Source organism: Rosa rugosa, chromosome 3 (assembly GCF_958449725.1).
Source record: "Rosa rugosa chromosome 3, drRosRugo1.1, whole genome shotgun sequence".
NCBI lineage: Eukaryota > Viridiplantae > Streptophyta > Magnoliopsida > Rosales > Rosaceae > Rosa > Rosa rugosa.
In genome coordinates this window covers 411773-437694 of record NC_084822.1, presented here as the reverse complement: position 1 = coordinate 437694, position 25922 = coordinate 411773, and the positions used below count along the sequence as shown (strand labels likewise).

Genomic DNA, 25922 nt, shown 5'->3' with positions numbered 1-25922 from the left:
ATTAACAGCCATTACAGAAGAATCAATCACAGGTGTAGGAGCTCCCATCACCTGTTTATGAGTGAAAACCCGACGAATAGTTTGATAAGATTGCTATAGAGTAAGTGGTGGATCTTTCCGAAAAATCTCACCCCGCACTTTATCATATATAGCATCCAATCCAGAGAGAAACATATGAACCCGAAGGCGACCTACATATTGTTGTAGGAGACCAATGGCTTCAGCACTTCCAGCTTTCACAGTAGTACGTTGATCAATCTCTTGGAAAACAGCAGCCAACTCATCGTAGTAAGTTGCAAGAGATCGACCATTCTGTTTTGTTGAAAAACACTTTCTATGCAATTCAAATATCTGAGTTTCATCTGTGGTGTCGGTATACATAGCTGCAAGAGAATCCCATTGAGCTTCAGATTATCTTCACTCTGCACAGGTATTGTGAAAAAAATAGGGTTCTTCGATTTGGGCTACGCAGCGGAATTTTCAGATTGTGGTGTGCTACTTCAATATGCTTTGCTTCGGATTCAATTCGCTTCGCTTCATTTCGAGAGAGCAAGGTACGATTAGGAGTCGTCCTGCTCTGATACCATGTAGAAACTAAAGAGTTCAAACATGGGAAATTTCCAGATGATCTATTCTTCTCACGATTGGAGGCAAATATACAAGTTACAGCCCTATACAACAAGGAAACTACATCAATACACTAATTACAGAATAAGTTAACTAATCCTAATAGGAAACTAATTACAACTCAATCTCAATCAGCCCTCAAATCACGTCATTCAACATAGTTGTTTTTAATTCAAGTCCAACTTCCTATAAAATCAAAATAGCATAATTAAAGAATTCAACTTTCAAATATATTAATTGTTGAAGGAAACCCAATTTCTGTGTATCTGGCTCAAACATAATTACTTATTCCAGATGTAATAGGGTAGAATATTCTAGATCTCCTAATCTGTATTTGATTAGGATACCTTGTACTCCAAGATATTGTACATGTAAACCTCTATATAAAGAGGTCACTATTATCAATGAAAGCATCTTTGTATTCTCCCAAAGTCTCTTATTTTGCAACACCTTATCAACATGAAACCCTAACCCTGAATCAATAGTCAAAAACCCTAGAAAAAGAAAAACCAAAATTGAAATCTGTTAGCCTAGCTAGCCTCAGCCTCTGCATACCCTTTGCACAGCTAGCCTCGCTAGCGTAGCCCTCCTGCACAAGCCCTGCCAGTGTCCTACCGAGCCTGCTAGCCTCGCTAGCCCAACGTCCCTCAGCCTCTGCATACCCCTTGCACAACTAGCCTCGCTAGTGTAGCCCTCCTGCACAAGCCTCGCCAGCCCAGCGCCCCCCAGCAGCTAGCCCAATCTAGCGCACCCATGTGCCTTCTGCTAGCCTCGCTAGGCTCTTCCTCCACTCAAGCCCCGCACATCTACAAGCACAGCACCCTGCATGCTCTATCACACATCCTATAATAGCCCCCGCAAGCCTCCACACACAATTAGCCTCGCTAGTAGCCCCGGTTAGCCTCACTAGCAATTTTTCAATGTAAACTTTTATAAAAGTTGCTGCTTTGATTTAAAATTCTTGCTTTCTCGGACTCGGGGATTCTAATATCCCTTCTTCTACCTCCCACATTTCTTATTAGGTGGGATTGAGCTGAGCTGTGAGGGTTCGTGCTATCTCCGAACATTGGTTTGTTGAGAGTGTTTTAACAATCAACCATTATACATCACTATTTAGATCTAATCCAATATCTCTTGAAAATTGTACATACCTCCAATAATATGGAGTATTTACTACATCACCAAGCATAAGTAACACCCACTTTGGGACATCCACAAGACATGGCAAGGCCCAACCGAGACATGCATCGTATAGCCCTATGTTCAGGCTACGCGGCGGTATCCGGAAGTCGCAAATCCGCCACCGGGAAGCCACCTTCCCGCCCTTGCCAAGATGCCCTCACAACTAGGCTTTCTAGACTAGAATAGTGTGGTTTCTTGTCCCACATCGAAGAACAAGTAAAGGAGAAGCATTCCTTCATCTATAAAAGGAATGCCTCCTCCCACAACTCAACACATTCCACATTCATCCATCCCATTACATACTTTGTAATCATGTTAGGCCGCAAGGCTAAACACACTAGTATAAGCTTTCAAGTGGACGTAGTCTCCCGCTAAGGCGGGAGGTGAACCACTATACATCTCGTGTCAATCTCTCTCTCTCTCTTTACTTATCGTTAATTAGATCCCCACGGATCAAAGCATTAACATTGGCGCCGTCTATGGGAAGCCAACACAAAGGCTTCGTCACTTACCATTGAGATCCAGGTCAACTCCAGTCAACGCCTGCAGGGCTGATCAAGTTTGGTCAACGCCGAACAAACGTGGGCAACGAATAGTCAGCGCCAACAACAAAAGTCACCGCTGAACAAAAAAAAAAAAAAAAAAAAACTTGTAGGTGCCAACTTTTCTCTGGACACCCAGAAATATGCTCTGGGCACCCAGCCTTGTCCTTGACTCATTGCTCCGCCAGGCAGAGCACTGCCAAAAGGTTAGAATCTCCTGGACGAGGGCCTCCGCCAATCTCCGTCAGCGGCAGAACAGGTTTCTGGGCCTCTGTCAGCGACACCCAGCGACCAACATTCACTGTCAACCACCACGTAAAACTTTGCTCGCACAGCTCCTAGCTGCCATCGGCCCAGCGGTATTGGGGCTAGCGGTCAGCAACTGCCAAGCTCAGCCCAGCGTGCACCAGCAAGCCTCAGCTGACCTCCGCTAGCCCTTAGGAGTCTCCGCCGAACTTCCAGTCTCCGCTGCGCTCCAGGTGTCGAGCCTCCGCCGGACTATTCACCGCTGACCCCAGGCTCCTTGGTGATGGCAGCTGCAGAATCCAGTCCGGTCCTCCACCGAGTCCCCGCTGCACACCAAGTCCGTCGTTAGCCACAAACACCGCTAGGATACAGCAGCGGCAAAACCTCCGCCGGTAAGCCCTTCCGCCAACAACCATCAGCGGTACCACTAGCCCCGCTCCGCCGAGCTGCTCCACCGCTGAACTCTCCTCCGCTGACCATCTTGACCCACCGTGCAAAGCCTCCTCCGCTAAGCTTCATCAGCGGGAAACTTCTCCGCTAGGCTTCGTCAGCCGGAAACAAAGCTCCGCTAGATATCCATCAGCGGCACCGCTGACCTTCACCGCTACGAGCCACCGCTGGCTAAGGCGCCAAAGCTCCGCTGAACACCAACTGTGCTACCGCTGACTGTACACCGCTAAACTCCCCACACCCAGCCGACCTTTTGGCCTGTCCTTCAGTCTCCGCCTTACGCTTCCGCCAAGCATCACCAAACAGCCAGGAATCACCGCCAAGCGGCAACTGCAAATGGCAAAGTCCAATTGACGTGACCGTTCACCTGCACCCGTCAAGACCATCAGCTCATCCATGACTAACTCGAGCTCATTCCCTATCAACCAACGGTCATCCACAACGACCTCCAGGAGCATTTCTGGATGTTCCTTCAATTTATTGGCATTCATTCAAACACTTGCCTTCAAGCACGGCCTCGGGCTCTAAGCTTTCAGCTTCTACGCTGATCACAGTTTCAATTAAAGATGAGTTTTTCTCCATCATGCTTTATATGCTTACTGAGTTCTCTACGAACAATTGAACATTAATAATCTATCCATGAAATTACGTCTGTGAGATGGCCGCTGCACACACGTATCATGCTTTCTATTACACACTGATACACATGGTTTGTTATGGCATAGTGCAACGCCACGTATCAGCAATACCACACACCTATTTATCTATCTACATTTCTCTGTTTTACATAACAGCATGATACACAGCTCTTATGCCACCTATCAAATAGCATGATATATTTCACACTTGGTTTATCTGTGCACTTGCCATAAACACTTATCCCGCTGCACATCATCATATGCTGCAATAGGAAGCATAATTAAGTTGCAGGTGGCTGTACCCATCCATATGTTAATCATATATGCCTTGATTCCTCTTAGCTCAAAAGCATGCATGAAAGTTATTTTATATAATACTAAGCCATGTGCTTGTCCTTACTCATGAATGAGTTGCTAGTTTACTATGATACCACGTATCAACATGACACAATTTGACTATAAGCCCATGCACATTTCACTCCGCCGACTTCATAAAAACTTACACGGTTGGCTGTTCATTATTACATGATGTGTATATGTGGAGGTATACAATTTAGGCCACTTGGAGTGAATCTATGTCAAACGCAGATTTGACTTACAACATGCAATTAGTACACACTGATTGTTCACACATAAGTACGCATGCTCCAACTCAACCGCTAGCATTACTTGCTTATTTGTACTTCTCCTACATGATCTACCGCAAATAAACATAAATACTAGTGTTGATTTTACACACATGTACTAATCACCTATTTTGTTTCAAGGAGATATAATCACCAATTACCTCCGCAAGTAATGAAATCATCATCTCTCTACAAAGAAACTCCGCCGGAGCAAATGTAGCGTCATGCTCGCTAGCCTCCAAACCGGCACAAGATAAGTCACTATTTCTTATCTTTTCCGCTCTTGCGATTAGTGCTATTGCCATGTCTTACATGTCTCTATAACCCTTAAGCATGCCTACGACATGTTCTTGGCCACTTTACTACATCGTACATGCTTGCTCTATGTGTGTGTCATTTTTTCGTGCACATACAAAACTTTACGAGTCCACGGTCTACGACCAAAACCGCCAAGCGGTCAGGCAACGCCTCATAATAGCCTACGGCAGCCATTGATCCGGCAGCAAGGGACTAGTTAACACAGCCTACGGCAGCCATTGATCCGGCAGTTAACCCCGACGCTTGGGTACCAAAGATTGGGATCGCTTCCCAACACCCTCTGCTCCGTGCAGCTCCCCCTCAACAAACATGGCTGGGGAGTCGGGGACTCTCTAGCGGGCCTAGCAGGGGCCCACCCTTGAGCTTCCGCTCACGAGCTTCCCGCTCATGCCTTCCCGGCACCCTTGAGCTTCCGCTCATGCCTTCCCGGCACCCTAGAGCTTCCGCTCACGAGCTTCCCGCTCATGCCTTCCCGGCAATCCTCGAGCTTCCGCTCATGCCTTCCCGGCACCCTTGAGCTTCCGCTCACGAGCTTCCCGCTCATGCCTTCCCGGCAATCCTTGAGCTTCCGCTCATGCCTTCCGGCACCCTTGAGCTTCCGCTCACGAGCTTCCCGCTCATGCCTTCCCGGCAATCCTTGAGCTTCCGCTCATGCCTTCCCGGCACCCTAGAGCTTCCGCTCACGAGCTTCCCGCTCATGCCTTCCCGGCAATCCTCGAGCTTCCGCTCATGCCTTCCCGACACCCTTGAGCTTCCGCTCACGAGCTTCCCGCTCATGCCTTCCCGACAATCCTTGAGCTTCCGCTCACGAGCTTCCCGCTCATGCCTTCCCGGCAATCCTTGAGTTCCCGCTCATGCCTTCCCGGCAATCCTCGAGCTTCCCGCTCATGCCTTCCCGGCATCCCATTGCGCTTCCGCTCATCGCCCTTGAGCTTCCCGCTCACGCCTTCCCGGCATTCTACTCGGCACACCACACGTTAATGGAACATGGAATTTTTCTACCATTTGTCGCCCGCGACAAATCAAATTCTTTTTGCGTTCCATTAATATGAGCGACAACCAACCAAACGCTTACCTTCGCAGCGCTCATACCACTTACATTTCTCATATGCAATCCATATGCTCACACGACCATACGAGCTCTTGGGTTTGTACGTCATAATCGATCGTACTCGGCGCCATTCGCGTGTATACATCAACGTGTATCACGCACCTCATACGTTTATATATGCCAACGCATATCGATGCAACTCACATTTGTTGCCCAATGCAACGAGCATTCTACGTATGCCTGTTTTTTGTCTTTGTTGTGCAGGTTAACGAGTCCCTTCTTGCTTACGGAGTTCGGGGACTTGTAGGGGCTCCGTACCGCCCGGTTACTTATGCTTGATGACTTCATGATTTGAACTCCCCAACCAAGAAGCTCCTCTTACTTGGGGACTTCGGGGACTTGTACATACCTCCAATAATATGGAGTATTTACTACATCACCAAGCATAAGTAACACCCATTTTGGGACATCCACAAGACATGGCAAGGCCCAACCGAGACATGCATCGTATAGCCCTATGTTCAGGCTACGCGGCGGTATCCGAAAGTCGCAAATCCGCCACCGGGAAGCCACCTTCCCGCCCTTGCCAAGATGCCCTCACAACTAGGCTTTCTAGACTAGAATAGTGTGGTTTCTTGTCCCACATCGAAGAACAAGTAAAGGAGAAGCATTCCTTCATCTATAAAAGGAATGCCTCCTCCCACAACTCAACACATTCCACATTCATCCATCCCATTACATACTTTGTAATCATGTTAGGCCGCAAGGCTAAACACACTAGTATAAGCTTTCAAGTGGACGTAGTCTCCCGCTAAGGCGGGAGGTGAACCACTATACATCTCGTGTCAATCTCTCTCTCTCTCTTTACTTATCGTTAATTAGATCCCCACGGATCAAAGCATTAACAAAAATCGAATTTCTTGATTGCGAATTACGCTAAAAAATTCATATTATTTTCATTTTTTGCTTTTAGGCTCTGAAGCTAACCTTGTTCTTGTTTTTCCTTTCAGGATGTCGAACTTGAACAAGCTTTATTTTGCTCCATTGGACATGATGAGCATTAGATATCACATGGGTTTGTGATGTCCGAGATCACCTCAAAGCCCAAGGGATCTAATCTGCGATCCAAGGGCGCACTACTGATGTGCTCACCAAAAATGCCTCTGATGCTTTGGAGACCAATTGTGCCAGAGCAATCATTCTGATGATAGGTCATATGAACAAGTCTCTTTAATTTGATTACCTAAATGAAGAAGATCCTAGAAAGCTGTGGTTCTCACTCGAGGAGCGTTTTGGGAATGCTCTTGACTCCCTACTTCCGATTTTAGAAGTGCGATGGCATAATCTCCACTTATGTGATTTCAAGTCTGTTTTTGACTACAATTCGAAAGTTTTACACATCAAATCTTTGATGGATTTTTGTGGTAAAGATATCACAGATACTATGTTGATTGAGAGGACTCTCTCCACCTTCCTCGTTTCTACATTGATGGTTGCTAAAAACTGTCATATTGAAGTGAATGGGAGATGGAACACAAGGTTTTATGAGCTCATTGGAGCTATGTCGATCTGTTGCTGAAAAGCACGACAACATCCTTGTGAAGAATTATAATTCGAGACCCATAGGAACCAAGTCTATTCTGGAGTCCAGTTATAATGGCGCCCCTAAAGGAGGACGCCACGAGTGAAATCATAAATCTAGGGATCAATTCAGACGTTTTGGTCATATAGTCGCTCTGCTCAGGAAGGTAACTGCTAAAATAAGTGGACACGGAGCCAACGAGGCCGTCGTGGGAAGTGAGATGCTGCCGCCACCGGGAAACATCATCTTCACTGTATGGCTATTTTTCCCTCTAGTTACCTTATATTTAATTATTAATGAAGCTACTTTTCATATGTTATATTTTTACAAAAATATATTGGATGAAGTGGTCGTAACACATCATATGAACCATATCTTAACCATAATGATAATGTTTCTTTGTTGTAGCCAGTAATGGAGGAGGTGTAGATACCTCTACTAGCAAGGCTAGTTTGCTATCTCACCAAGCATAAGTAACACCCTCTTTGGGACACCCACAAGCCATGGTGAGGCCCAATCGCTACTTGCATCTTGTAGCCCTATGTTCAAGCTACGCTACGGTATCCGGAAGTCTCAAATCCGCTGCCGGGAAGCCACCTTTCCGGCCTTGCCAAGTTGCCTCCATAATAGGCATTTCTAGACTAGAATAGTGAGTTCTTGTCCCACATCTAAGAAAATGTAAAAGAAGAGCACTCCTTCACCTATAAAAGGAACTCTCCTCCCACAACTCAAGACATTCCATTACAACACACTTTGTAATCTTGTTAGGCCGCATGGCTCGACACACACTAGTACAACATTCAAGTGGATGTAGTCTCCTGCTAAGGCGGGAGATGAACCACTATACATCTCGTGTCACTCTCTCTCTCTCTCTCTCTAAAGCTAACTAGAGATCCCATGGATCACTAACGTTAACATTGGCGCCGTCTGTGGGAAGCCAACACAAAGGCTTCGTCATGTACCATGAACTTTGGCCCGTTGGCATCCGATCAACGCCCATAAAGAATAGTCAACACTGATCAAACACCGGTCAACGCCGACCAACTCTAGTCAACATCAGTCAACAGAACACCATGTCCAGCATGTCCAGCGGCGACATTTTCCTCTAGCGGGTCCAGCGGCGACATTTTCTGCTAACGAGTCCGCGGCGACATATTCCTCCAGCGAGGCTAGCATGTCCGGCGGTGACATCTTCCGCGCTTGCGTGTCCAGCGGCGACAGCTTCCGCCAGCGTGTCCAGCGGCGACATATTCCTCCAGCGAGGCTAGCATGTCCAATGGTGACATCTTCCGCTAAGCAAGTCCGGCGGCGATAGCTTCCGCCAGCGTGTCCGCGGCGACATATTCCTCCAGCGAGGCAAGCAAGTCCGGCAGCGACATCTTCCGCCAGCGTGTCCGCGGCGACATTTTCCGCAAGCAGGACAGCGACGACATATTCCGCTAGCGAGTCCGGCGGTGACATCTTCCGCCAGCGTGTCCGCGGCGACATTTTCCGCTAGCGGGTCCAGCAGCGACATCTTCCGCTAGCGAGTCCGGTGGCGACATTTTCCGCTAGCGAGTCCAGCGGCGACATCTTCCGCCAGCGTGTCCAGTGGCGACATATTCTGCTAGCGAGTCTAGCGGCGACATCTTCCGCTAGCGAGTCCGGCGGCGACATCTTCCGCTAGCGATTCCGGCGGCGACATCTTCCGCTAGCGATTCCGGCGGCGACATCTTCCGCTAGCGTGTCCGGCAGTGAGATTTTCCGCTAGCGTGTCAGGCGGTGACATATTCCGCTAGCGAGTCCGCGGCGACATATTCCGCTAACGAGTCCGGCGGCGACATATTCCTCTGCTAGCGCGGCTAGGACAACTCCAACATAATTTGGGCACTTAATCAATTCCAACTCCAACTCGCTCCAAATCGACATAAGATAAGTAACTATATCTTCCTTTACGCTCTTTCAATTTGAGCTAGTGCCATGCCAATGCCATGCTTTTACTACTTCTATGCATGCCAACAATATATCACACTTGATATGCTTTTACATTATTCCATAAACTTTTGAGCATGCCAACAACATTTTGTAAATTTGGCAACACTTTCTAGATCTCACATACTAGATATGCCATGCTTCACATACCAATCTCAAACGATCTCTAAGCATGCCTACAAAAATGCAAAAATGATATTAGCATCCACATTACAAGTACATGCTATACAAAATATGCCATGCTTCTATTTTTAATTGCAACTCAATTAAATAAACATGGGACACTCAAACAAAATATTATTACTTGCTCTAGGTGTTTATCATTTTTCATTCAGACCAACCGCCAAGCGGTAAGGCAATGCCTTATAATGACAATGACCGCTACGCGGCATTGCAGTCAAGTTTCTCCTCTGAGAAATAGCAAAGGGACTAGTTAACACAGCCCACGGCAGCCATTGATCCGGTAGTTAACCCCGACGCTTGGGTACCAAAGATTGGGCTCGCTACCCAACACCCTCTGCTCCACGAAGCTCTCCTCATCAAACAATTTTCCGACCATCCGGAGGTCTATAGCCAGGAGTGGGGGACTCCTCGCAGGGCCAAGTAGGGGCCCACCCGAAAGGGCAAAAGCGTTCGCTCCGACCAATTCTAGATGGACGACGCACTCGCACTAATTATGCTTGATATACACTACGCTTTGGTATCAACCCGCAAGAACACCCTCCTTTACTGGAGACTTCGGGGACTTGTACATACAGCCCAACATAATTAGCAACGGTCACACTCATGCCTCAGGGCATCACCTCGAGCTACCCGTTAATGCCTCAGCGGCACCGCCAAGCTTTCGCGCTTGTGCCTCAGCGGCACCGCCAGGCTTTCGCGCTTGTGCCTCGATGGCACCGCCGAGCTTTTCGCGCTCGCGCCTCAGCGGGACCGCCGCGCTTTTCGCGCTCGCGCCTCATCGGCACCGCCGAGCTTTTCGAGCTCGCACCTCAGCGGCACCACCAGGCTTTTCGCGCTCTCACCTCAGCGGCACCGCCAGGCTTTCGCGCTCGTGCCTCAGCGGCACCGCCAGGCTTTCGCGCTCGTGCCTCAGCGGCACCGCCAGGCTTTCGCGCTCGTGCCTCAGTGGCACCGCCAGGCTTTCGCGCTCGTGCCTCAGCGGCACCACCAATCTTTCGCGCTCGTGCTTTAGCGGCAACCCTTGAGCTTTCGCGCTCGTGCCTCAGCGGCACCGCCAGGCTTTCGCGTTCGTGCCTCAGCGGCAACCCTTGAGCTTTCGTGCTCGTGCCTCAACGGCACCGCCAGACTTTCACGCTCGTGCCTCACCGGCAACCCTTGAGCTTTCGCGCTCGTGCCTCAGCGGCACCTCCAGGCTTTCGCCCTCGTGACTTCCCGCCACCACGAGCTTCCGCTCACGCCTTCGCGGCACCCCCGAGCTCCCGCTCACGAGCTTACCGCTCACGTCTTCCCGGCACCCCCGAGCTTCCGCTCACGCCTTCGCGGCACCCTTGAGCTTCCGCTCATGCCTTCGCGGCACCCCCGAGCTTCAGCTCACGCCTTCGCGGCACCCTTGAGCTTTCGCTCACGAGCTTACCGCTCATGCCTTCACGGCACCCCGGAGCTTCCGCTCACGCCTTCGCGGCACCCTTGAGCTTCCGCTCACGAGCTTACCTCTCATGCCTTCGCGGCACCCCCGAGCTTCCGCTCACGCCTTCCCGGCACCCTTGAGCTTTCGCTCACGAGCTTACCGCTCATGCCTTCGCGGCACCCCTGAGCTTCCGCTCACGAGCTTACTGCTCATGCCTTCGCGGCACCCTTGAGCTTCCGCTCACGAGCTTCCCGCTCATGCCTTCCAGGCAACCCACGAGCTTCCGCTCATGCCTCCCCGGCATCCCAAGCTTTCGCTCATGCCTTCCCGGCAACCCTTGAGCTTCCGCTCATGCCTCCCCGGCAACCCATGAGCTTCCGCTCACGAGCATACCGCTCATGCCTTCCCGGCAACCCTTGAGCTTCCGCTCATGCCTCCCCGGCAACCCATGAGCTTCCGCTCACGAGCATACCGCTCATGCCTTCGCGGCACCCTTGAGCTTCCGCTCACGACCTTCCCGCTCATGCCTCCCCGGCATCCCGAGCTTTCGCTCATGCCTTCCCGGCAACCCTTAAGCTTCCGCTCATGCCTCCCCGGCAACCCACGAGCTTCCGCTCATGCCTTCCCGGCAACCCACGAGCTTCCGCTCATGCCTCCCCGGCATCCCGAGCTTCCGCTCATGCCTCCCCGGCAACCCACGAGCTTCCGCTCATGCCTCCCCGGCAACCCACGAGCTTCCCGCTCATGCCTTCCCGGCACCCCGAGCTTTCGTTCATGCCTCCCCGGCAACCCACGAGCTTCCCGCTCATGCCTTCCCGGCACCCCGAGCTTTCGCTCATGCCTTCCCGGCAACCCACGAGCTTCCCGCTCATGCCTTCCCGGCACCCCGAGCTTCCGCTCATGCCTTCCCGACAACCCTCGATCTTCCCGCTCATGCCTTCCCGGCAACCCACGAGCTTCCCGCTCATGCCTTCCCGGCACCCCGAGCTTTCGCTCATGCCTCCCCGGCAACCCTCGAGCTTCCTGCTCATGCCTTCCGGGCAACCCTTGAACTTCCGCTCATGCCTTCCCGGCAACCCACGAGCTCCCCACTCATGCCTTCCCGGCAACCCCGAGTTTCCCGCTCACGAGCTTTCCGCTCATGCCTTCCCGGCAATCCTCGAGCTTTACGCTCATGTCTACTCGACACACCACACGTTAATGGAACATTGAATTTTTCTACCATTTGTCGTTTACCGACTGCGACAAATCAAATTCTTTTCGCGTTCCATTAATACGAGCGAAAACCAAACAGACACAACCGTACGCGCGGTCATCGTTCATGAGTTACAAACGCTTACCTTCGCACCGCTCATGCAACTTACATTTATCATATGCAATCCATACGCTCACACGACCATACGCGTTCTCGAGTTTGTACGTCATAATCGATCGTACTCGGCACCATTCGCGTATATGCATCAACATGTATCACGCACCCCATACGTTTATATATGCCAACGCATATCCATACAACTCACATTTGTTGCCCAATGCAACGAGCATTCTACGTATGCCTGTTTTTTGTCTTTGTCGTGCAGGTTAACGAGTCCCTTCTTGCTTACGGAGTTCGGGGACTTGTAGGGTCTCCGTACCGCCCGGTAACTTATGCTTGGTGACATCATGTGTATAACTCCCCAACCAAGAAGCTCCTCTTACTTGGGGACTTCGGGGACTTGTAAATACCTCTACTAGCAAGGCTAGTTTGCTATCTCACCAAGCATAAGTAACACCCTCTTTGGGACACCCACAAGCCATGGTGAGGCCCAACCGCTACTTGCATCTTGTAGCCCTATGTTCAAGCTACGCTACGGTATCCGGAAGTCGCAAATCCGCCGCCGGGAAGCCACCTTTCCGGCCTTGCCAAGTTGCCTCCATAATAGGCATTTCTAGACTAGAATAGTGAGTTCTTGTCCCACATCTAAGAAAATGTAAAAGAAGAGCACTCCTTCACCTATAAAAGGAACTCTCCTCCCACAACTCAAGACATTTCATTACAACACACTTTGTATCTTGTTAGGCCGCAAGGCTCGACACACACTAGTACAACATTCAAGTGGATGTAGTCTCCCGCTAAGGCGGGAGATGAACCACTATACATCTCGTGTCACTCTCTCTCTCTCTCTCTCTCTCTCTAAAGCTAACTAGAGATCACATGGATCACTAACGTTAACAGGCGGAAATCTGGGATGCTGTTAAAGTAATTGGCCTCTTTAAGGCACCTGGACCTGATAGACTACATGCTGCCTTTTATCAAAGCTGCTAGAATGAGGTAAAAAGTACTATCATTCCCATGGTTAAAAAATTCTTTCTTAATAATACAGCCCTAAACATAATCAACCACACAAATATTATTCCTAAAATTGAAAACCCTGAAACAATTTCAGATTTCAGGCCTATTAGCCTTTGCAATGTTGCTTATAAAATAATCACCAGATTATTGTTAAAAGGTTAATTAAGACCTTTATTACAGAAATGTATCTCTCAAAACCAGGGTGCTTTTGCACCTGATAGAGCCATCCAAGATAATATCCTAATAACTCGTCAAATTTTCTCATATTTTCAAAAGAAAAGAGGCAAAGTGGGAGCAATGGCTGTCAAACTTGACCTAGAAAAGGCTTATGACTTCCTTAATTGGAACTACATTATGCACTGCCTTAAACAATTTAGTTTCCATGCATACTGGATCAATCAAATTATGAACTGCATCACTTCATTGTCCTTTTCTATTCTTGTCAATGGAAATGCTACAGGTTGCTTCAAACCATCGAGTGGAATAGGGTGACCCTCTCTCACCTTACATTTTTATTTTAGCCATGGAACCTTTGATTAGGCACCTTAACAATTTAGCTAGCAACTACAAGTCACAAGTAGGCATTTTATCCTCCCTTTTAGGATCTAGAATCTCTAATTTGATGTTTGCTAATGACTGCCTCATTTTTGGTAAGGCCACGAAAAAAGTAGCTAAACATATTTTTAAATTTCTTTCTAATTTCTCTTTGGCCTCTGGACAATGTATTAATTTTCACAAATCTTCTCTTTACTTCTCTCCTAAGGTCCTAAGCAGCCTTAAGTTGGACATTGTTAATGTTCATAATATCCAACAGAAAGCTACAATTTGTATGTACTTAGGAATACATAATGTTATCTTCTGGAAAGACCCTATAAATGCTAAGGAACTTTTGCTGAAAATTTCATATAAGTTAGCAGGGTGGAAGAAAGGCACACTTTCAAGAGCTGGCAAATTAACCCTCATTAAATCTAATCTTGCTATTATGCCTAACTATGTCATGTCTTGTTTTAAATTTCCACAGAAATTACTAGTAACATAGACAGGCAAGCTATAACTTTCTTTTGGGTTCAAAAAAATGCCCTCCAGTTGCCTGGGACAAGGTGTGCACCCCCAAAAGTATAGGGGATTGGGTATCAGGCACTACACCAAAAACCTTAACATACTACACTTTTTGCACAACGAAAAAAAAAAAAGTGTTGTGTGATGAAGGAAAGTGCATCAGACAACATGTTTACTAGACTTACGTTGTATAAGGTGGTTAAAATTTTGAAGTTTTTATCTAGAAGGTCATTGCACAACGGTTACAAGAATAATCTGTTGTGTGAATAAAAAAAAAAGTTGCGGCAGATTTCCCTCCTAGATTGACTCAAATTTGGCTCCAAATTGTACCCTAGATGCCACTAAATTGTACAACAGTTTAGTTATTTGTGTTGTAGGAGTATACTTGCAAATCATCATACAATGGTTTTTAATGTGCCGTTGTGCAAATGAATGGCAAAATTTGGAGAAGTCTCCAAAATGACATTCATCCCCCCCCAAAACAAGCAAATTCGGCTTCAATGTTTTGCAGTTCCCACAACATAGTGAACTATTTCTGTTGTGTGAATGAAAAATGCCTAGCTTAAGCGCCAAAATTGACAATTTGATTGCATAGGCGGGAAATTTTCATCTTTCGTTCCCTTAGCTATTAGCAATTCAGACAACGTAAATGTATCTATACGTTGTCTGAGTAATAAAGGGAAAAAAAAAACAAAGTTAATGCTAAATGCCTCAGACAACTTGAGGGCACACTTAAACAAAGTTAATGCCTTTTTCATGTCTGAGAGAAAAACTGCAGCTTTTCTTCACTCGGGGAAAAACCTGGAGCTTTTCTTCACCATCTTCTCAAAACACTTAAGCCATCACAAATCACCATCTTTCAAGTCTGAATTAGGGTTCGAGTGGGGTTCGATTTGGGGGTTTTTGTTCTGCTGAAAATGGGGATTGGGTTCTCACCAATTCGATTGGGGTTTTTTCCTGGCTTGCTCTCTGACCCGGACACAACGCGACCCGGTCAGCGACCGACCAGAACTTCCACGTCCGGCCACCGATAGACGACGGACGACCACCATCTTCTTCGTCTTGCCGTCGCCAACAGCCTCCTATCCTTGGATTGTCCATGCACTGAACGGAGAAGGAAACCCGACGACGAGAAGCCCGAACATTCACCGGCAACCTCTGCAATTTCCGGAGACCGATTAAGCTTCATCTGGTATGGAAACTCATCTTCCTGCCATTCTCTACGTGTTAGGCTAATTGGTTTTCAAAATTGATGGAGTTTTGTCGACTTGGTTTCTCGGTTAGCTCAGGTTCGACGCAGTTGCTACGCCGGCGACTTCTCCGACGCGTCTGGGCTTGGTTTCTGGTTCGACTGCTTCCCTGGATGAGGCCTGACCTTGAGTGGGAGTTAAACTTCGAAGATTTCTGGGTTGTAGCACGAGGCATCATCAACTCATCACCAACCCAGTCTCGGCAGCAAGCTTTGGAAAACGAAGTTTCTGTTACAATACCAGAAACTAGCAAAGGTAAACCCAGAGAAGCAAGCCTGAAATTGTCGATTTGATTTCGTGTGCAGAATGGGTTGTTTGTGTCTTAGCATGAATTGATTGAATCGTGGTGTTGGGAGTGAAATTCAAGTTTGAATGCGTGTCTGTGCCTTGGTTGAAATTGGTCGAGTTGGATTGAATAGGTTGTTTGCCTTGAGTTGAATGACTTGTGATAATCAAGTTTGATGTTTTGATCCTACTGTTATGGCTGTTGGTTGTTCGGTGTTTTTGATGACTTTGGTTCAAGACCGTCCTACCATGGAATATGCTAAGAAGGATTTGCATACATATGCACTTTCAGTTGCATTACCATGTGAGTTGGTTTGTTTACTCGGTTTGATTTCATGTATATGCTAGGCAGTTAACAGCTTATACTGAAATAATCATGATTTGATGAAAATTAATAGGTAGTAAGATTTGATTTGAGCAGTACTTCATGCAGGAATGATATAACTGTCTTTCGCATGCACATTAGTAGATAACGGATTAATTTTCTTGATATCTGACTTACTGCATTCCTGCAATCTGTTCCAGTCTAATTGGATTCTGTGGTGCTGGTGTTGATTGAGAAAGCAGCCGAGAAAGCCATTCTGCATGGTACAAATTTATTATGTAATTCTGCCACTTTGCAAGATACGTCTTTTTATTCTATACTTCCTATATTTTGGATTGCTTCTTAGTAGGTGAATGTATTTGAGTTTTGATTGCAGGGGCTATGGCTGGTTGCTTCTTATGAATTAGCAAGCCTAAAGCATTTTTAGTGGATAAATAAGTGGATGGTGCACTTCAGCAACTCAGGTAATTATCTCTCTAATTTCCAACTTTGGCACCTCACTTTGTAAACTTTTGGTAACAAGTCAAATAATTCTCTATATGTTTCTATATATTACCAGCTTCGACATTTTTCGATAGCTTCTGCAAGGACCATAAAATGATGCTCCTACAAGATCTACAGAGATTGGAAGCAGTTTTATATGTTTCAAGAGTACATCAACACAATTAATGATCTGTAATAGTTACTGCATCAATGTTCACGCCTCACAGGTTTAGTTGCCACTGATTTTGGAGTGAAACCTACTTTTGCTCTTTGGGTTAAACATAAACTTGCACAACCTACAATCTTGCACAACCTGATCTCAAGAGGTAGCTGTCTTGGAACAAGCTGTTTACGTTTACACCACTGAGTTTGAAAGGTTTATTAGGTTTATCAGGTATTAATGCTATTTCCTCTGTTGACTTGGTAACATTAGTTGATGTTATTATTTATGGTAATGATTCTTTTCACCATCTCTTCTTCTTAAAAAAAGCATATTACTTTCAAAGTTTCAATTTATCTACCCTTTCCTTTTAGCTAGTGTTTGATTATTTCTTTACACCCTTTCATCCCATGAATGCGTAAAAGTGAAAATTGACAAATAGATTTCATGGTATGCTGCTTCTGATCATGCATCATTTAAGTTTGCATGAACTGAGATAGCTAAATGCCAAAACGAAGCTGTGTTGTCTTCTTGGGCCGCAAATCTGACTTCAAATGTACTGCCCACTGCCGCTAGACTGTCAGCTGCTTATTTCTATATCAATTAATGTAATATGCATTTTTTTCAGTGAGGTTTTTGCGAATTCGCCCTTCTTAATTTCAGCAGAGGTTGCCGGTGCATTAGATGGAGGGTTAGATTCTGTTCTTTTTCTTTCTTTCCTTTTCTTTTTCTCCTTATCATGCTTCACTTCTCTATATTCAAAATATGTATATACATATATAATATATAATATTTATTCGCTTCCTGTACAGGAATAATGATGATTACAAAGAGACAACTGTTCCTGCCGGTAAAACACATGAGGTATGTTTCATATCTGTTGGACTCCTTTAATTTTGGGTGGATGCTACTTATATTCATTCAGATCAGCATCACGTACCCTTTATCTAGTCCAGATGTGATTGAGGGATCAGTTTGAGTGTGTGACTGAAAGCCCAAGTAAATGGGTAATGTGTTATTTGATTTATGATTTGTTGGTGTTTGTAAAAAAAAAAAAAAAACTACAAGTTTTCAATTCTAGTACATTGAGAGTAAGGAAAATCTGAAAACTTGTCCATCTAAACTGAGTAATGTGTTATAAGATTTAGTCAAGCTTAGTATAGTAGGTAGTGAAGAAACTTAGTAAGTAATATAGGTTGAGAAACAACCTTCTTAACTAGCTGGTTTGTGGTATAGAAACAATCCTGCAATTATCTTATTCAGTTTCTCTGTCAAATATTATTGCAATACTGCTCCAAACTTATGGCATTTTGTAATTTCATCACTCTTATAGGTTTCTCTGTCTGTGGACTCGATAAATTCGTATATTGCTTGGGATTTTTCGCTTGTGCAAGGGAAGATAAACTTGGTATCGTTCCTAAATTTCATTTCATTACTCGGTGAATGTGTCTTCTTCTTTCATAGCCTGACGAAGTATTCTTTCATCTGTGATGTGAATGCTCTAGCCTTCTTCGTTTCCTGTAGTTCTCCGTTGTGTAACTCGTGCTATTTTCTTGTATGCCTGTTTGGTTGGAATGAGATTGGTAATGAGTCCAATAAAAGTTATTGATGAAATGGCAAATTTTAAACTGTATGAAGATTGTGTGAGGATGTTGGGTTGGAATATTCACTTTCTGGTCATTGTTCGACCCAAGGTTGCCATTCTGAGTACTATGAGGTTGAATATAGGAAAAAAGTGCTCGCTTTTCAGATTCTCCAGGAAATTTGGCTGCGTGGTTGTATAATGATATCCTTGTGAAGATTATCTTTTTATTCATCTCTTTATTCTGACAGGATCACCCTTGTTTTGAACAGATGCCTTTTAGTTATTTTCTGAGATAATATTTACTTCTGATATAACATTATGAATGATATATGTTATTCGTCTTGTGAAGGACCTTTAGACATTACCCAAACCCCTATGTTTGATAGTACTTTATAAGTAGTTCTTGAATGTATATTATCTTTCAGTTCAGACTATTGATAATGAGATATGCTGTATAATATTAGTATGTGTTCCAATTATTAAAATAACTCTACATACTTCTTTATGAGAAATTTCTGAAGATTGACGTCTGGTCAGAATGGTTAACTCTATATACTTCTTTTGTTTCATACATAAATGATCACTATATCGATTCGAAGTTTGTAAGTAACATTGGTTGGTATATATTAGCATGTATCAATCAAATCATATTAAGAGTGTAGCAAATGACTAATATACAGCTCATAGATGTATATGACTTCTATTTAGACAACTTTCAATATTTAAATCATAAGCATAACAATTGGATATATGCACTTTTGGATGGCATGCAGAAGGTTGTGTTCTGATGGATAGAAAGGAATTTCAACTTTCTGAAGCTTATTTGTTTGTATATAGGTTCTAGACTGGCTTTTTTGGCTGAGGTGTCTTTGGTTGGACATTTGGACAGAAATTGCAAACCACTCGCTTCAACTTTAAAGGCTTGACACCATGGCTGCACAGACTAAGTTCCTGGAATAGTGGGAAGACAAGAGTTTGTATTAATATGTTGGCTATTGAAACCAAGTTCCTGCACAAACTCTATATGTGGCATGTTTTACGTAGTTGTATCAGCTTTTGGGAAATGCTTTTAACATTAAGAGATAAATGAAATAGGTTTGATTACTCATTTGAGCATTTGCAATGTGTTTTCTTTCCAATTGATCAACGATCTAGATGTACCATTATTTAGGTAATAATTGAGCATTAATTTTGCCTAATTCTGATCACACAATGATCAGGTAACAAAAATAGGACAAAAACACATTGTAATCAATCATATCACACATCGGTTTTTAACAAATCAGTGTCTTCTAATTTATACTCAGACAACATAATTAATTGAACTCTGTTGTCATAAAGTTCATCACACAACGGATATAGTCCAAGAACTGAAGTTTGAAGATCAATCAGACAACAGACGAAATAAAAAAATGTTGTCTGATACACTTAACATACAACAGCTTAAAACTGGAACTGTTGTCTGAAGACAGCGCCTCAACTGCTGCGCAGCTGCGCTTGGCATCTGCCGAGCCATCTGCCGAGCTATCACACAACAGTTATAACACATACCTGTTGTCTGGCTGTTTATCACACAACTGTGTTCCACCGTTGTCTGATTTTTCATCAGACAACAGCTCGCTCTACAACGGTGGGTCTCCAAATCCCACAACGGTTTTCTGCCGTTGTCTGATAACATTTTTGGTGTAGTGAGGCCTAGTGCCTTTGTTAATAATGCAGCCATTGCAAAACTAGCTTGGAAAATAATTACAGATCATGATAATTGGTGGTCTCAAATAGTAATAAACAATTATCTTAGAAACTGCTCTTTCTTTCAGGTTAAGAAGAAGCAATCAAATTCTCTTGCTTGGAAAGGAACATTGGATGCAAGGCCTCTCCTTCTTAAAGGTATGAGATGGATTATTGGAAATGGTCAGTCCAAAAAGTTCTGGACTTTTAATTGGGTGTTTGATTAATTACCCTCTTTTTGATATTATCCCATATCATCTAAAAGATAGAATTGATTTAAATGAAACAATACCTGATTATATTGGTAATGGTGTTTGGAATAAAACTAAACTTTTAAACTATCTGGACCATGTTAATGTTAACCATATTACTGACATTCCTATTCCCTACACATATCAGGAAGATGAGTTTGTTTGGGGACCCTCTTCTAATGGTCAGTTCATTATTAAGTCTGCAACTTGATAGCATGGAAAAGCATAGCAATATTGAGCTTTTGAGTAAGCTGTGGAAGCTTAATATTCCTCCGAAAGTTAAAATTTTTGGCTGGCTTTTATTAAGAGAGAGCTTGAAAACTGAAAGCTTTGTGTGAAGAACATAGGAGAATAGAGAATTTAGAGAGAGACAGAATTTCTATTGATGAAGAATAAGGCTCTGATACAATTGATGAAAACTGAGGTAGCTACTAGCTTTATATACTAACTACTTATGCTACAGATTGCTTACACGTGGATTACAGCTGTAGGCCACAGGCTAATTAACCATCCATAGAAGCACGCAACAGAGTGAGTAGACTAACCAATTAGTTACTGATGTTGAGCTGAATAGGACCATAGAGCTAACACCCCTCCTCAGCTTGAAGATTGGATACAAGCACTACACCAAAAACTGCATCACACAACGGAGAACAAATCCTCTGTTATCTGTTGACGACAATTGAATCATACAACACATTTAATAAATCTTCGTTGTATAAAGAGGCTCAAATTCTAAAACTTCTAGTTAGGAGGTGATGGCACAACGGAAAGAAAGATTATCTGTTGTCTGAATGAAAAAAAAGACCGGCATATTTCCCTCCTACAATTGAGTCAAATTTGGCTCCAAATTGTACCCTAGATGTCATTAAATTGGACAACAGTTTAGTTACTTCCGTTGTAGGAGTATACCTGCAAATCATCACACAATGGTTTTTAATGTTCTGCTGTGCAAGTGAGTACCAAAATTTGGAAATGGCTCCAAAAAGACATTCATTCCCCCCAAAACGAGAAAATTCGGCTGCAATTGTTTGTTATGCTTGCAAGTTCCAACAACAGAATGAACTATTTCTGTTGTGTGAATGAGAAATGACTAGCCTAAGTGCGAAACCTAACATTTTGATTACAGGGGCCGGAAATTTCCATCTTTCATTCCCTCAACTATGTAACAAATCAGACAACGTAAACGTACCTATACGTTGTCTGTCTGATTTAAAAAAAAAAAAAATTAATGCTTATTGCCTTAGGCAACTCGAGGGCACACTTAATGCCTTGGCCATTTTTCATGTCTGAGAGAAACCCCTGCTTTTCTTCACTTCGAGCAAAATCTGGAGCTTTTCTTCATCATCTTCGCAAAACACTTAGTCATCACAAATCACCATCTTTCAAAGTCTGGATTTAGATTCTATTCGATTTGGGTTCTACTCGATTAGGGTTCGAGTTGGGTTCAATTTGGGGGTTTTTCATTCTGCTGAAATGGGGGATTTGAGTTATGACCAATCGAGTTGGGTTCTACTCGATTAGGGTATTTCTTCTGCCCCAGAGAGAAGATAAATCTCATTCTTTGCAAGCTCCAGACGGGGTATTTCTTCTCTTCTTCTCTTATTCTCTTCTCTCCCAGAAGCCTCAACTTCTCTTCAAGGCTTCAGCATCATCCCTTGGCTCCGACACCTTCTTCCACCAAGTCCAATCACAGCCACCAAACTCTAATCAAAACCCCATAATCCCGTCGTCTTCTCTAGTTCTTGAAAGTCTACCCGTCTCTGGCCAAACCCCAACTCAACCCTAAAAAGAATCTCCATCTAAGCACCCGGTCGAAGTCTTCGCTCGAATCTGAGACAATCCATGAGCCAAAGACACGCAACACCTGCGAAATCAGTCAAGTTCAGTCAAGTTCCGAACTTGGTCTCATATTTTGGTTTGTTTCCTTAAGGTTTAGATACCCTCTTCTTCTTCTTCTTCTTGCTTTGCATTGGTTTCAAGTAAGATAAGGTAGTCTCAGTTCTGTAGTTGAGCTATTTGCTCAGAGAGAAGATGGGAGTCAAGGAGAAGAAGAAGAACAAGGAGCTTGCCCAGAGAAATTTGGAGCCTGTTGAAAAGGGTCGTCGCTTTAATTTCTTGCACTTTGATTCAAGTTTTGTTTTTGATTCGTTTTGCTGTTTGAATTGACTTGAATGCTTCTGGGATTATGTAGAATGAAGTTAGTAGAGAAAGGGTATTGGATTTTAGAACAAATACCAATACATGAATGTGTGTAATTGATGTCTATTATGTAGTAGACAGAAGACACTTGGATAATTCGGCATGGAAAGTTGAAGTTTTGCTCTGTAGGTTTATGATGAGAAGAGAATAAAGTATAAACAATTTGATATTGTGTTGAATTGTTTCCAGATAAAAGTTCAGGACCTTTAGAGATGAGAAAGAGAAAAAGAGAGAAGAAAACAATGGTGATTCGAGAAAAGTTGTTCAGATCTCTATTGAAGGTAAAGTGGAGTTCTAGCTTTGTTAAATGTTAACTTGTTAATTACTTGGTCAGAATTTTGCATTCGAAATGTGAAGAGATTTTTTTTTTTTGTCAGGCTATTATTTTGTGCTGCAGATAATGGGTTAGTGAAGGTGGGGTAGTAGTAGTACTATGATATGATAATATTGCTATATACTCAATTAGGGGAATCCACTGAGTATGACTTTGTGAGGTTTGGCATTGTATAGATGTACTCAAAATAAGCTCATTCACATAGCTCTCTAGAATCATGTCTGGCAGTGATTTACTTTCTGGTCTTTAATTTGTGGCTTCAGTTCAAGGCAGTGTGTCCGTACTCATTATCTTGTTGAAATCTCGAGTAATAATTCTTGCGGTTTCAGTTTATAAGTACTACCCAAATGAGAAATAATTACAGGATCAATAATTGCACTGGCAATTTCTGAAGCTGTAGTTTCTTTATAGTCTGTCAGAAACAGTTAATCTTGAGTATGAACATTCCTTCTTTTATTGTCAACATGAATTTTCTCTCTTATATAGGCAGCTAAGGTTATTGTTAGCAGCTAAGGGTAAAGGACATTGATTGCACAAGACTATATGTACCATCATTGGTGTGAAGACTAGTTTCCAAGAACAGATATGATCTGCTCTCTGAAAGACTAGAAGTAGCAAATTAGCACAAGCAGGTATATCTCAATGATTGTTGGTATTTTGTTCCTGGCCACCAGTTCACATGGCCGGTCTGATCTGCATAGACTTGCTTTTTCGGTACACCAAAGAAATTGGTACGAAACAAATGGTAGCCAAGAATAATTACTATAACAGAAAAAATTACAGAATCAATAACATATATGGATGAGTCAGTCGATGGTTCTTTCTTCATGGTATATAGCAATGTGCTTTTTGCAATTTTCTTGCAGGAACAGTATCTTAAGTTTTACTGCTTTAGCCATTAAAGACTACCATACTGCTTCATCTTGCTTTTGATACCTCAAACAAACTCAATGGTATAACATCACCATCAGTTTTTATTGTCAATTTTGTGTTGTCTCATGCATTTTTCAAATCCAGTGACACAAAAACACGAAATATAGAAATGATTGCAAAATACCATGAATTGCCTGCTATTAATATCTGCCGACTTTTATTGGAGTTGATATAGTGCTTGTGTGTCTTTAAACTTCTGTTAATTATCTTTCTCTTTATGTATTATATTCAATGCATGAGCTAAACAACACCCTTTCAGGGATAAGAAAGAGCAAAACCAAAAGATGCATAGAGGGACCTATTACGTTCAATTCATGCATAGAGGGACCAATATCAATGGAGCTTCAAGTGTTGTGGTTATTATTGAGCTCTCCATGATGCAGTGCCATTAAGATGTTTAATGCTCAAAAGGGAAGAAGGAATCGTAAAGCAATTCATCGGGAAGTGGTTAAGGTACATTTCTACTTTTTAGTTTTCCTTTGATCTGATGGTAAAAAATTACTGGGAAGAAATAAATTATTGAAACTCTAAGCTGCTCAATTCTAAATATGGTTAGTAATACTGTCTCAGTGGTTAGTAATAAGGTCAATTAGCTCAGTTTTGTGTACTGCTGGTTTTGATTAGTTGCGAATGCTTACTAGGTTGATTTTTAATCTAGTTCTTTTATTTTAGTGTAGTACCCATGTTGTAATAAATATATCTATTGACATTTCAGTTTGTATAGCTGCTTTGACTGTGAGACAAATTGTAGTTGTCAAATCTGATTAGAAGTTTGACTTCAGCTGCCAAATGATTGGCATATGGCAAAGATATCATGTATTTCTTACCTTGCAGCGAGTTCTGCACACAACTGGGGATATATGGTGCAGCTGCTACAAAATTTAAATATGCTTTTGATTACAAACCATCCGACATCTACTGGTACCCTTCACAACTAGAGGCTTATTATTAATTTGTTAATTTGACTTTTTCATGTTAAACTGCATACCAGAGATCAATGGAAACTTTGATTGATTGGATTGATAGTGAAGTCAACATGAGCAATACTTATGTACTTTTTCGAACTTATGCTCCTGTGCATTTCAGGTTTGCTCTATCATTTAAGCTGTTTAGTCTCATTGGTAGACTATGATTTGCTTCTTTGTCTCATTAATTAAATGTGTATAATGTTCAAATGTACCTCTATCTTAGCTGATACAATCACTAGTCTGACTTATCTATCGACATAGAATTATTATGACATGAATTGGTAATTTAGTATTTGATAAGTGATGGGAAACCTTGTGCAGGATTTTGAATGGTGAAGATGTAGATATAGAGGAAACGGTTCTTCGCACTCCAATATCCAAATCCTAGAAGAACCATTCAGATTTGTTCTACTCAACACCACAAACAAATAGGAACATTCCTCCTGGTGCTGCAATATGTGCTAACTTGTGAAGCTTCACAACAAGCTTGGAGGTGATGCAAATAAGAATATAGTGCACAAGATGCTTGGTAAAGTGACACATGAAGGTTTTGTTGAAGTGAAAAGATATTATATCAGCTTTTGATTCATGTGTAGCTAGTTAGGAATGCTTTTCTTCTTTTATTGTTGGCTTGAAATTTGGACAATTTTGTTTGGGAACTACTGCCTTTTGCAGTTTTATGTACAGAATGTTGGATTATGATGGATTGCTTGAAAGATATAGTCACTGTTTATTAGGTAAAATGGACCAAATTAATGCACAAATCAATTCAGAGAATGGATGTTTGCAGCAATCATACAACAGATTTTCAAAAATGTCAACCAACGTTGTCTGAACCAAAAATTCTGGGTATTCACACAACGCATTGATAGGTATCACACAATGGATTTCAATAAGTAACATTGTCTAATTTAACTCGTTCATAGATATCACACAATGGATTTCAATAAGTAACATCGTCTAGTTTTAAGCTCATACAACAGAAAATACTAGAACACAGTTGTCTTACTTTTAATCACACAACAGCTAAACTACAAAACCGTTGTATGAAAATCTCAACCCACAACGGCATAAAAGCAAATTCTGTTGTGTGAACTGCTGCGCATGGGTCCGTCCGGCATCTGTCGAGTTCTTGGACAACGGTGTTAAGAAATATACGTCGACTGACTTTGTATCATACAACGGTGAATTCACCGTCGTCTG

At 43.4% G+C, this 25922-nt stretch overlaps 1 protein-coding gene and 2 long non-coding RNA genes across 8 annotated transcripts; all 3 read left to right on the top strand.

The window, feature by feature from the left end:
* The first annotated feature begins 15087 nt into the window (after positions 1-15087).
* Positions 15088-16839, top strand: LOC133741337 (uncharacterized). The gene is made up of 4 exons (XR_009861832.1): positions 15088-16054; positions 16184-16338; positions 16452-16539; positions 16635-16839. It is a non-coding gene; the product is annotated as an uncharacterized LOC133741337 (long non-coding RNA).
* Positions 16840-17120: 281 nt separating this feature from the next.
* Positions 17121-18599, top strand: LOC133735687 (uncharacterized). The gene is made up of 3 exons (XM_062163080.1): positions 17121-17409; positions 17531-17582; positions 18052-18599. Exons 1-3 carry the CDS (start codon positions 17273-17275, stop codon positions 18325-18327), a joined length of 465 nt encoding a protein of 154 aa, XP_062019064.1. The 5' UTR covers positions 17121-17272; the 3' UTR covers positions 18328-18599.
* A 2919-nt stretch (positions 18600-21518) lies between these two features.
* LOC133738211 (uncharacterized) lies at positions 21519-25418 on the top strand. Of its 6 annotated transcripts, none has more exons than XR_009860015.1 (6): positions 21519-22765; positions 23305-23450; positions 23685-23771; positions 24011-24204; positions 24586-24837; positions 25041-25418. It is a non-coding gene; the product is annotated as an uncharacterized LOC133738211 (long non-coding RNA). The 6 variants fall into 6 exon arrangements; XR_009860013.1 differs by lacking the exon at positions 23685-23771 and adding an exon at positions 22862-22898 and having other exon boundaries at positions 21520-22765; XR_009860012.1 differs by lacking the exon at positions 23685-23771 and having other exon boundaries at positions 21521-22765; positions 24586-24672; positions 24743-24837.
* Positions 25419-25922: the final 504 nt, after the last annotated feature.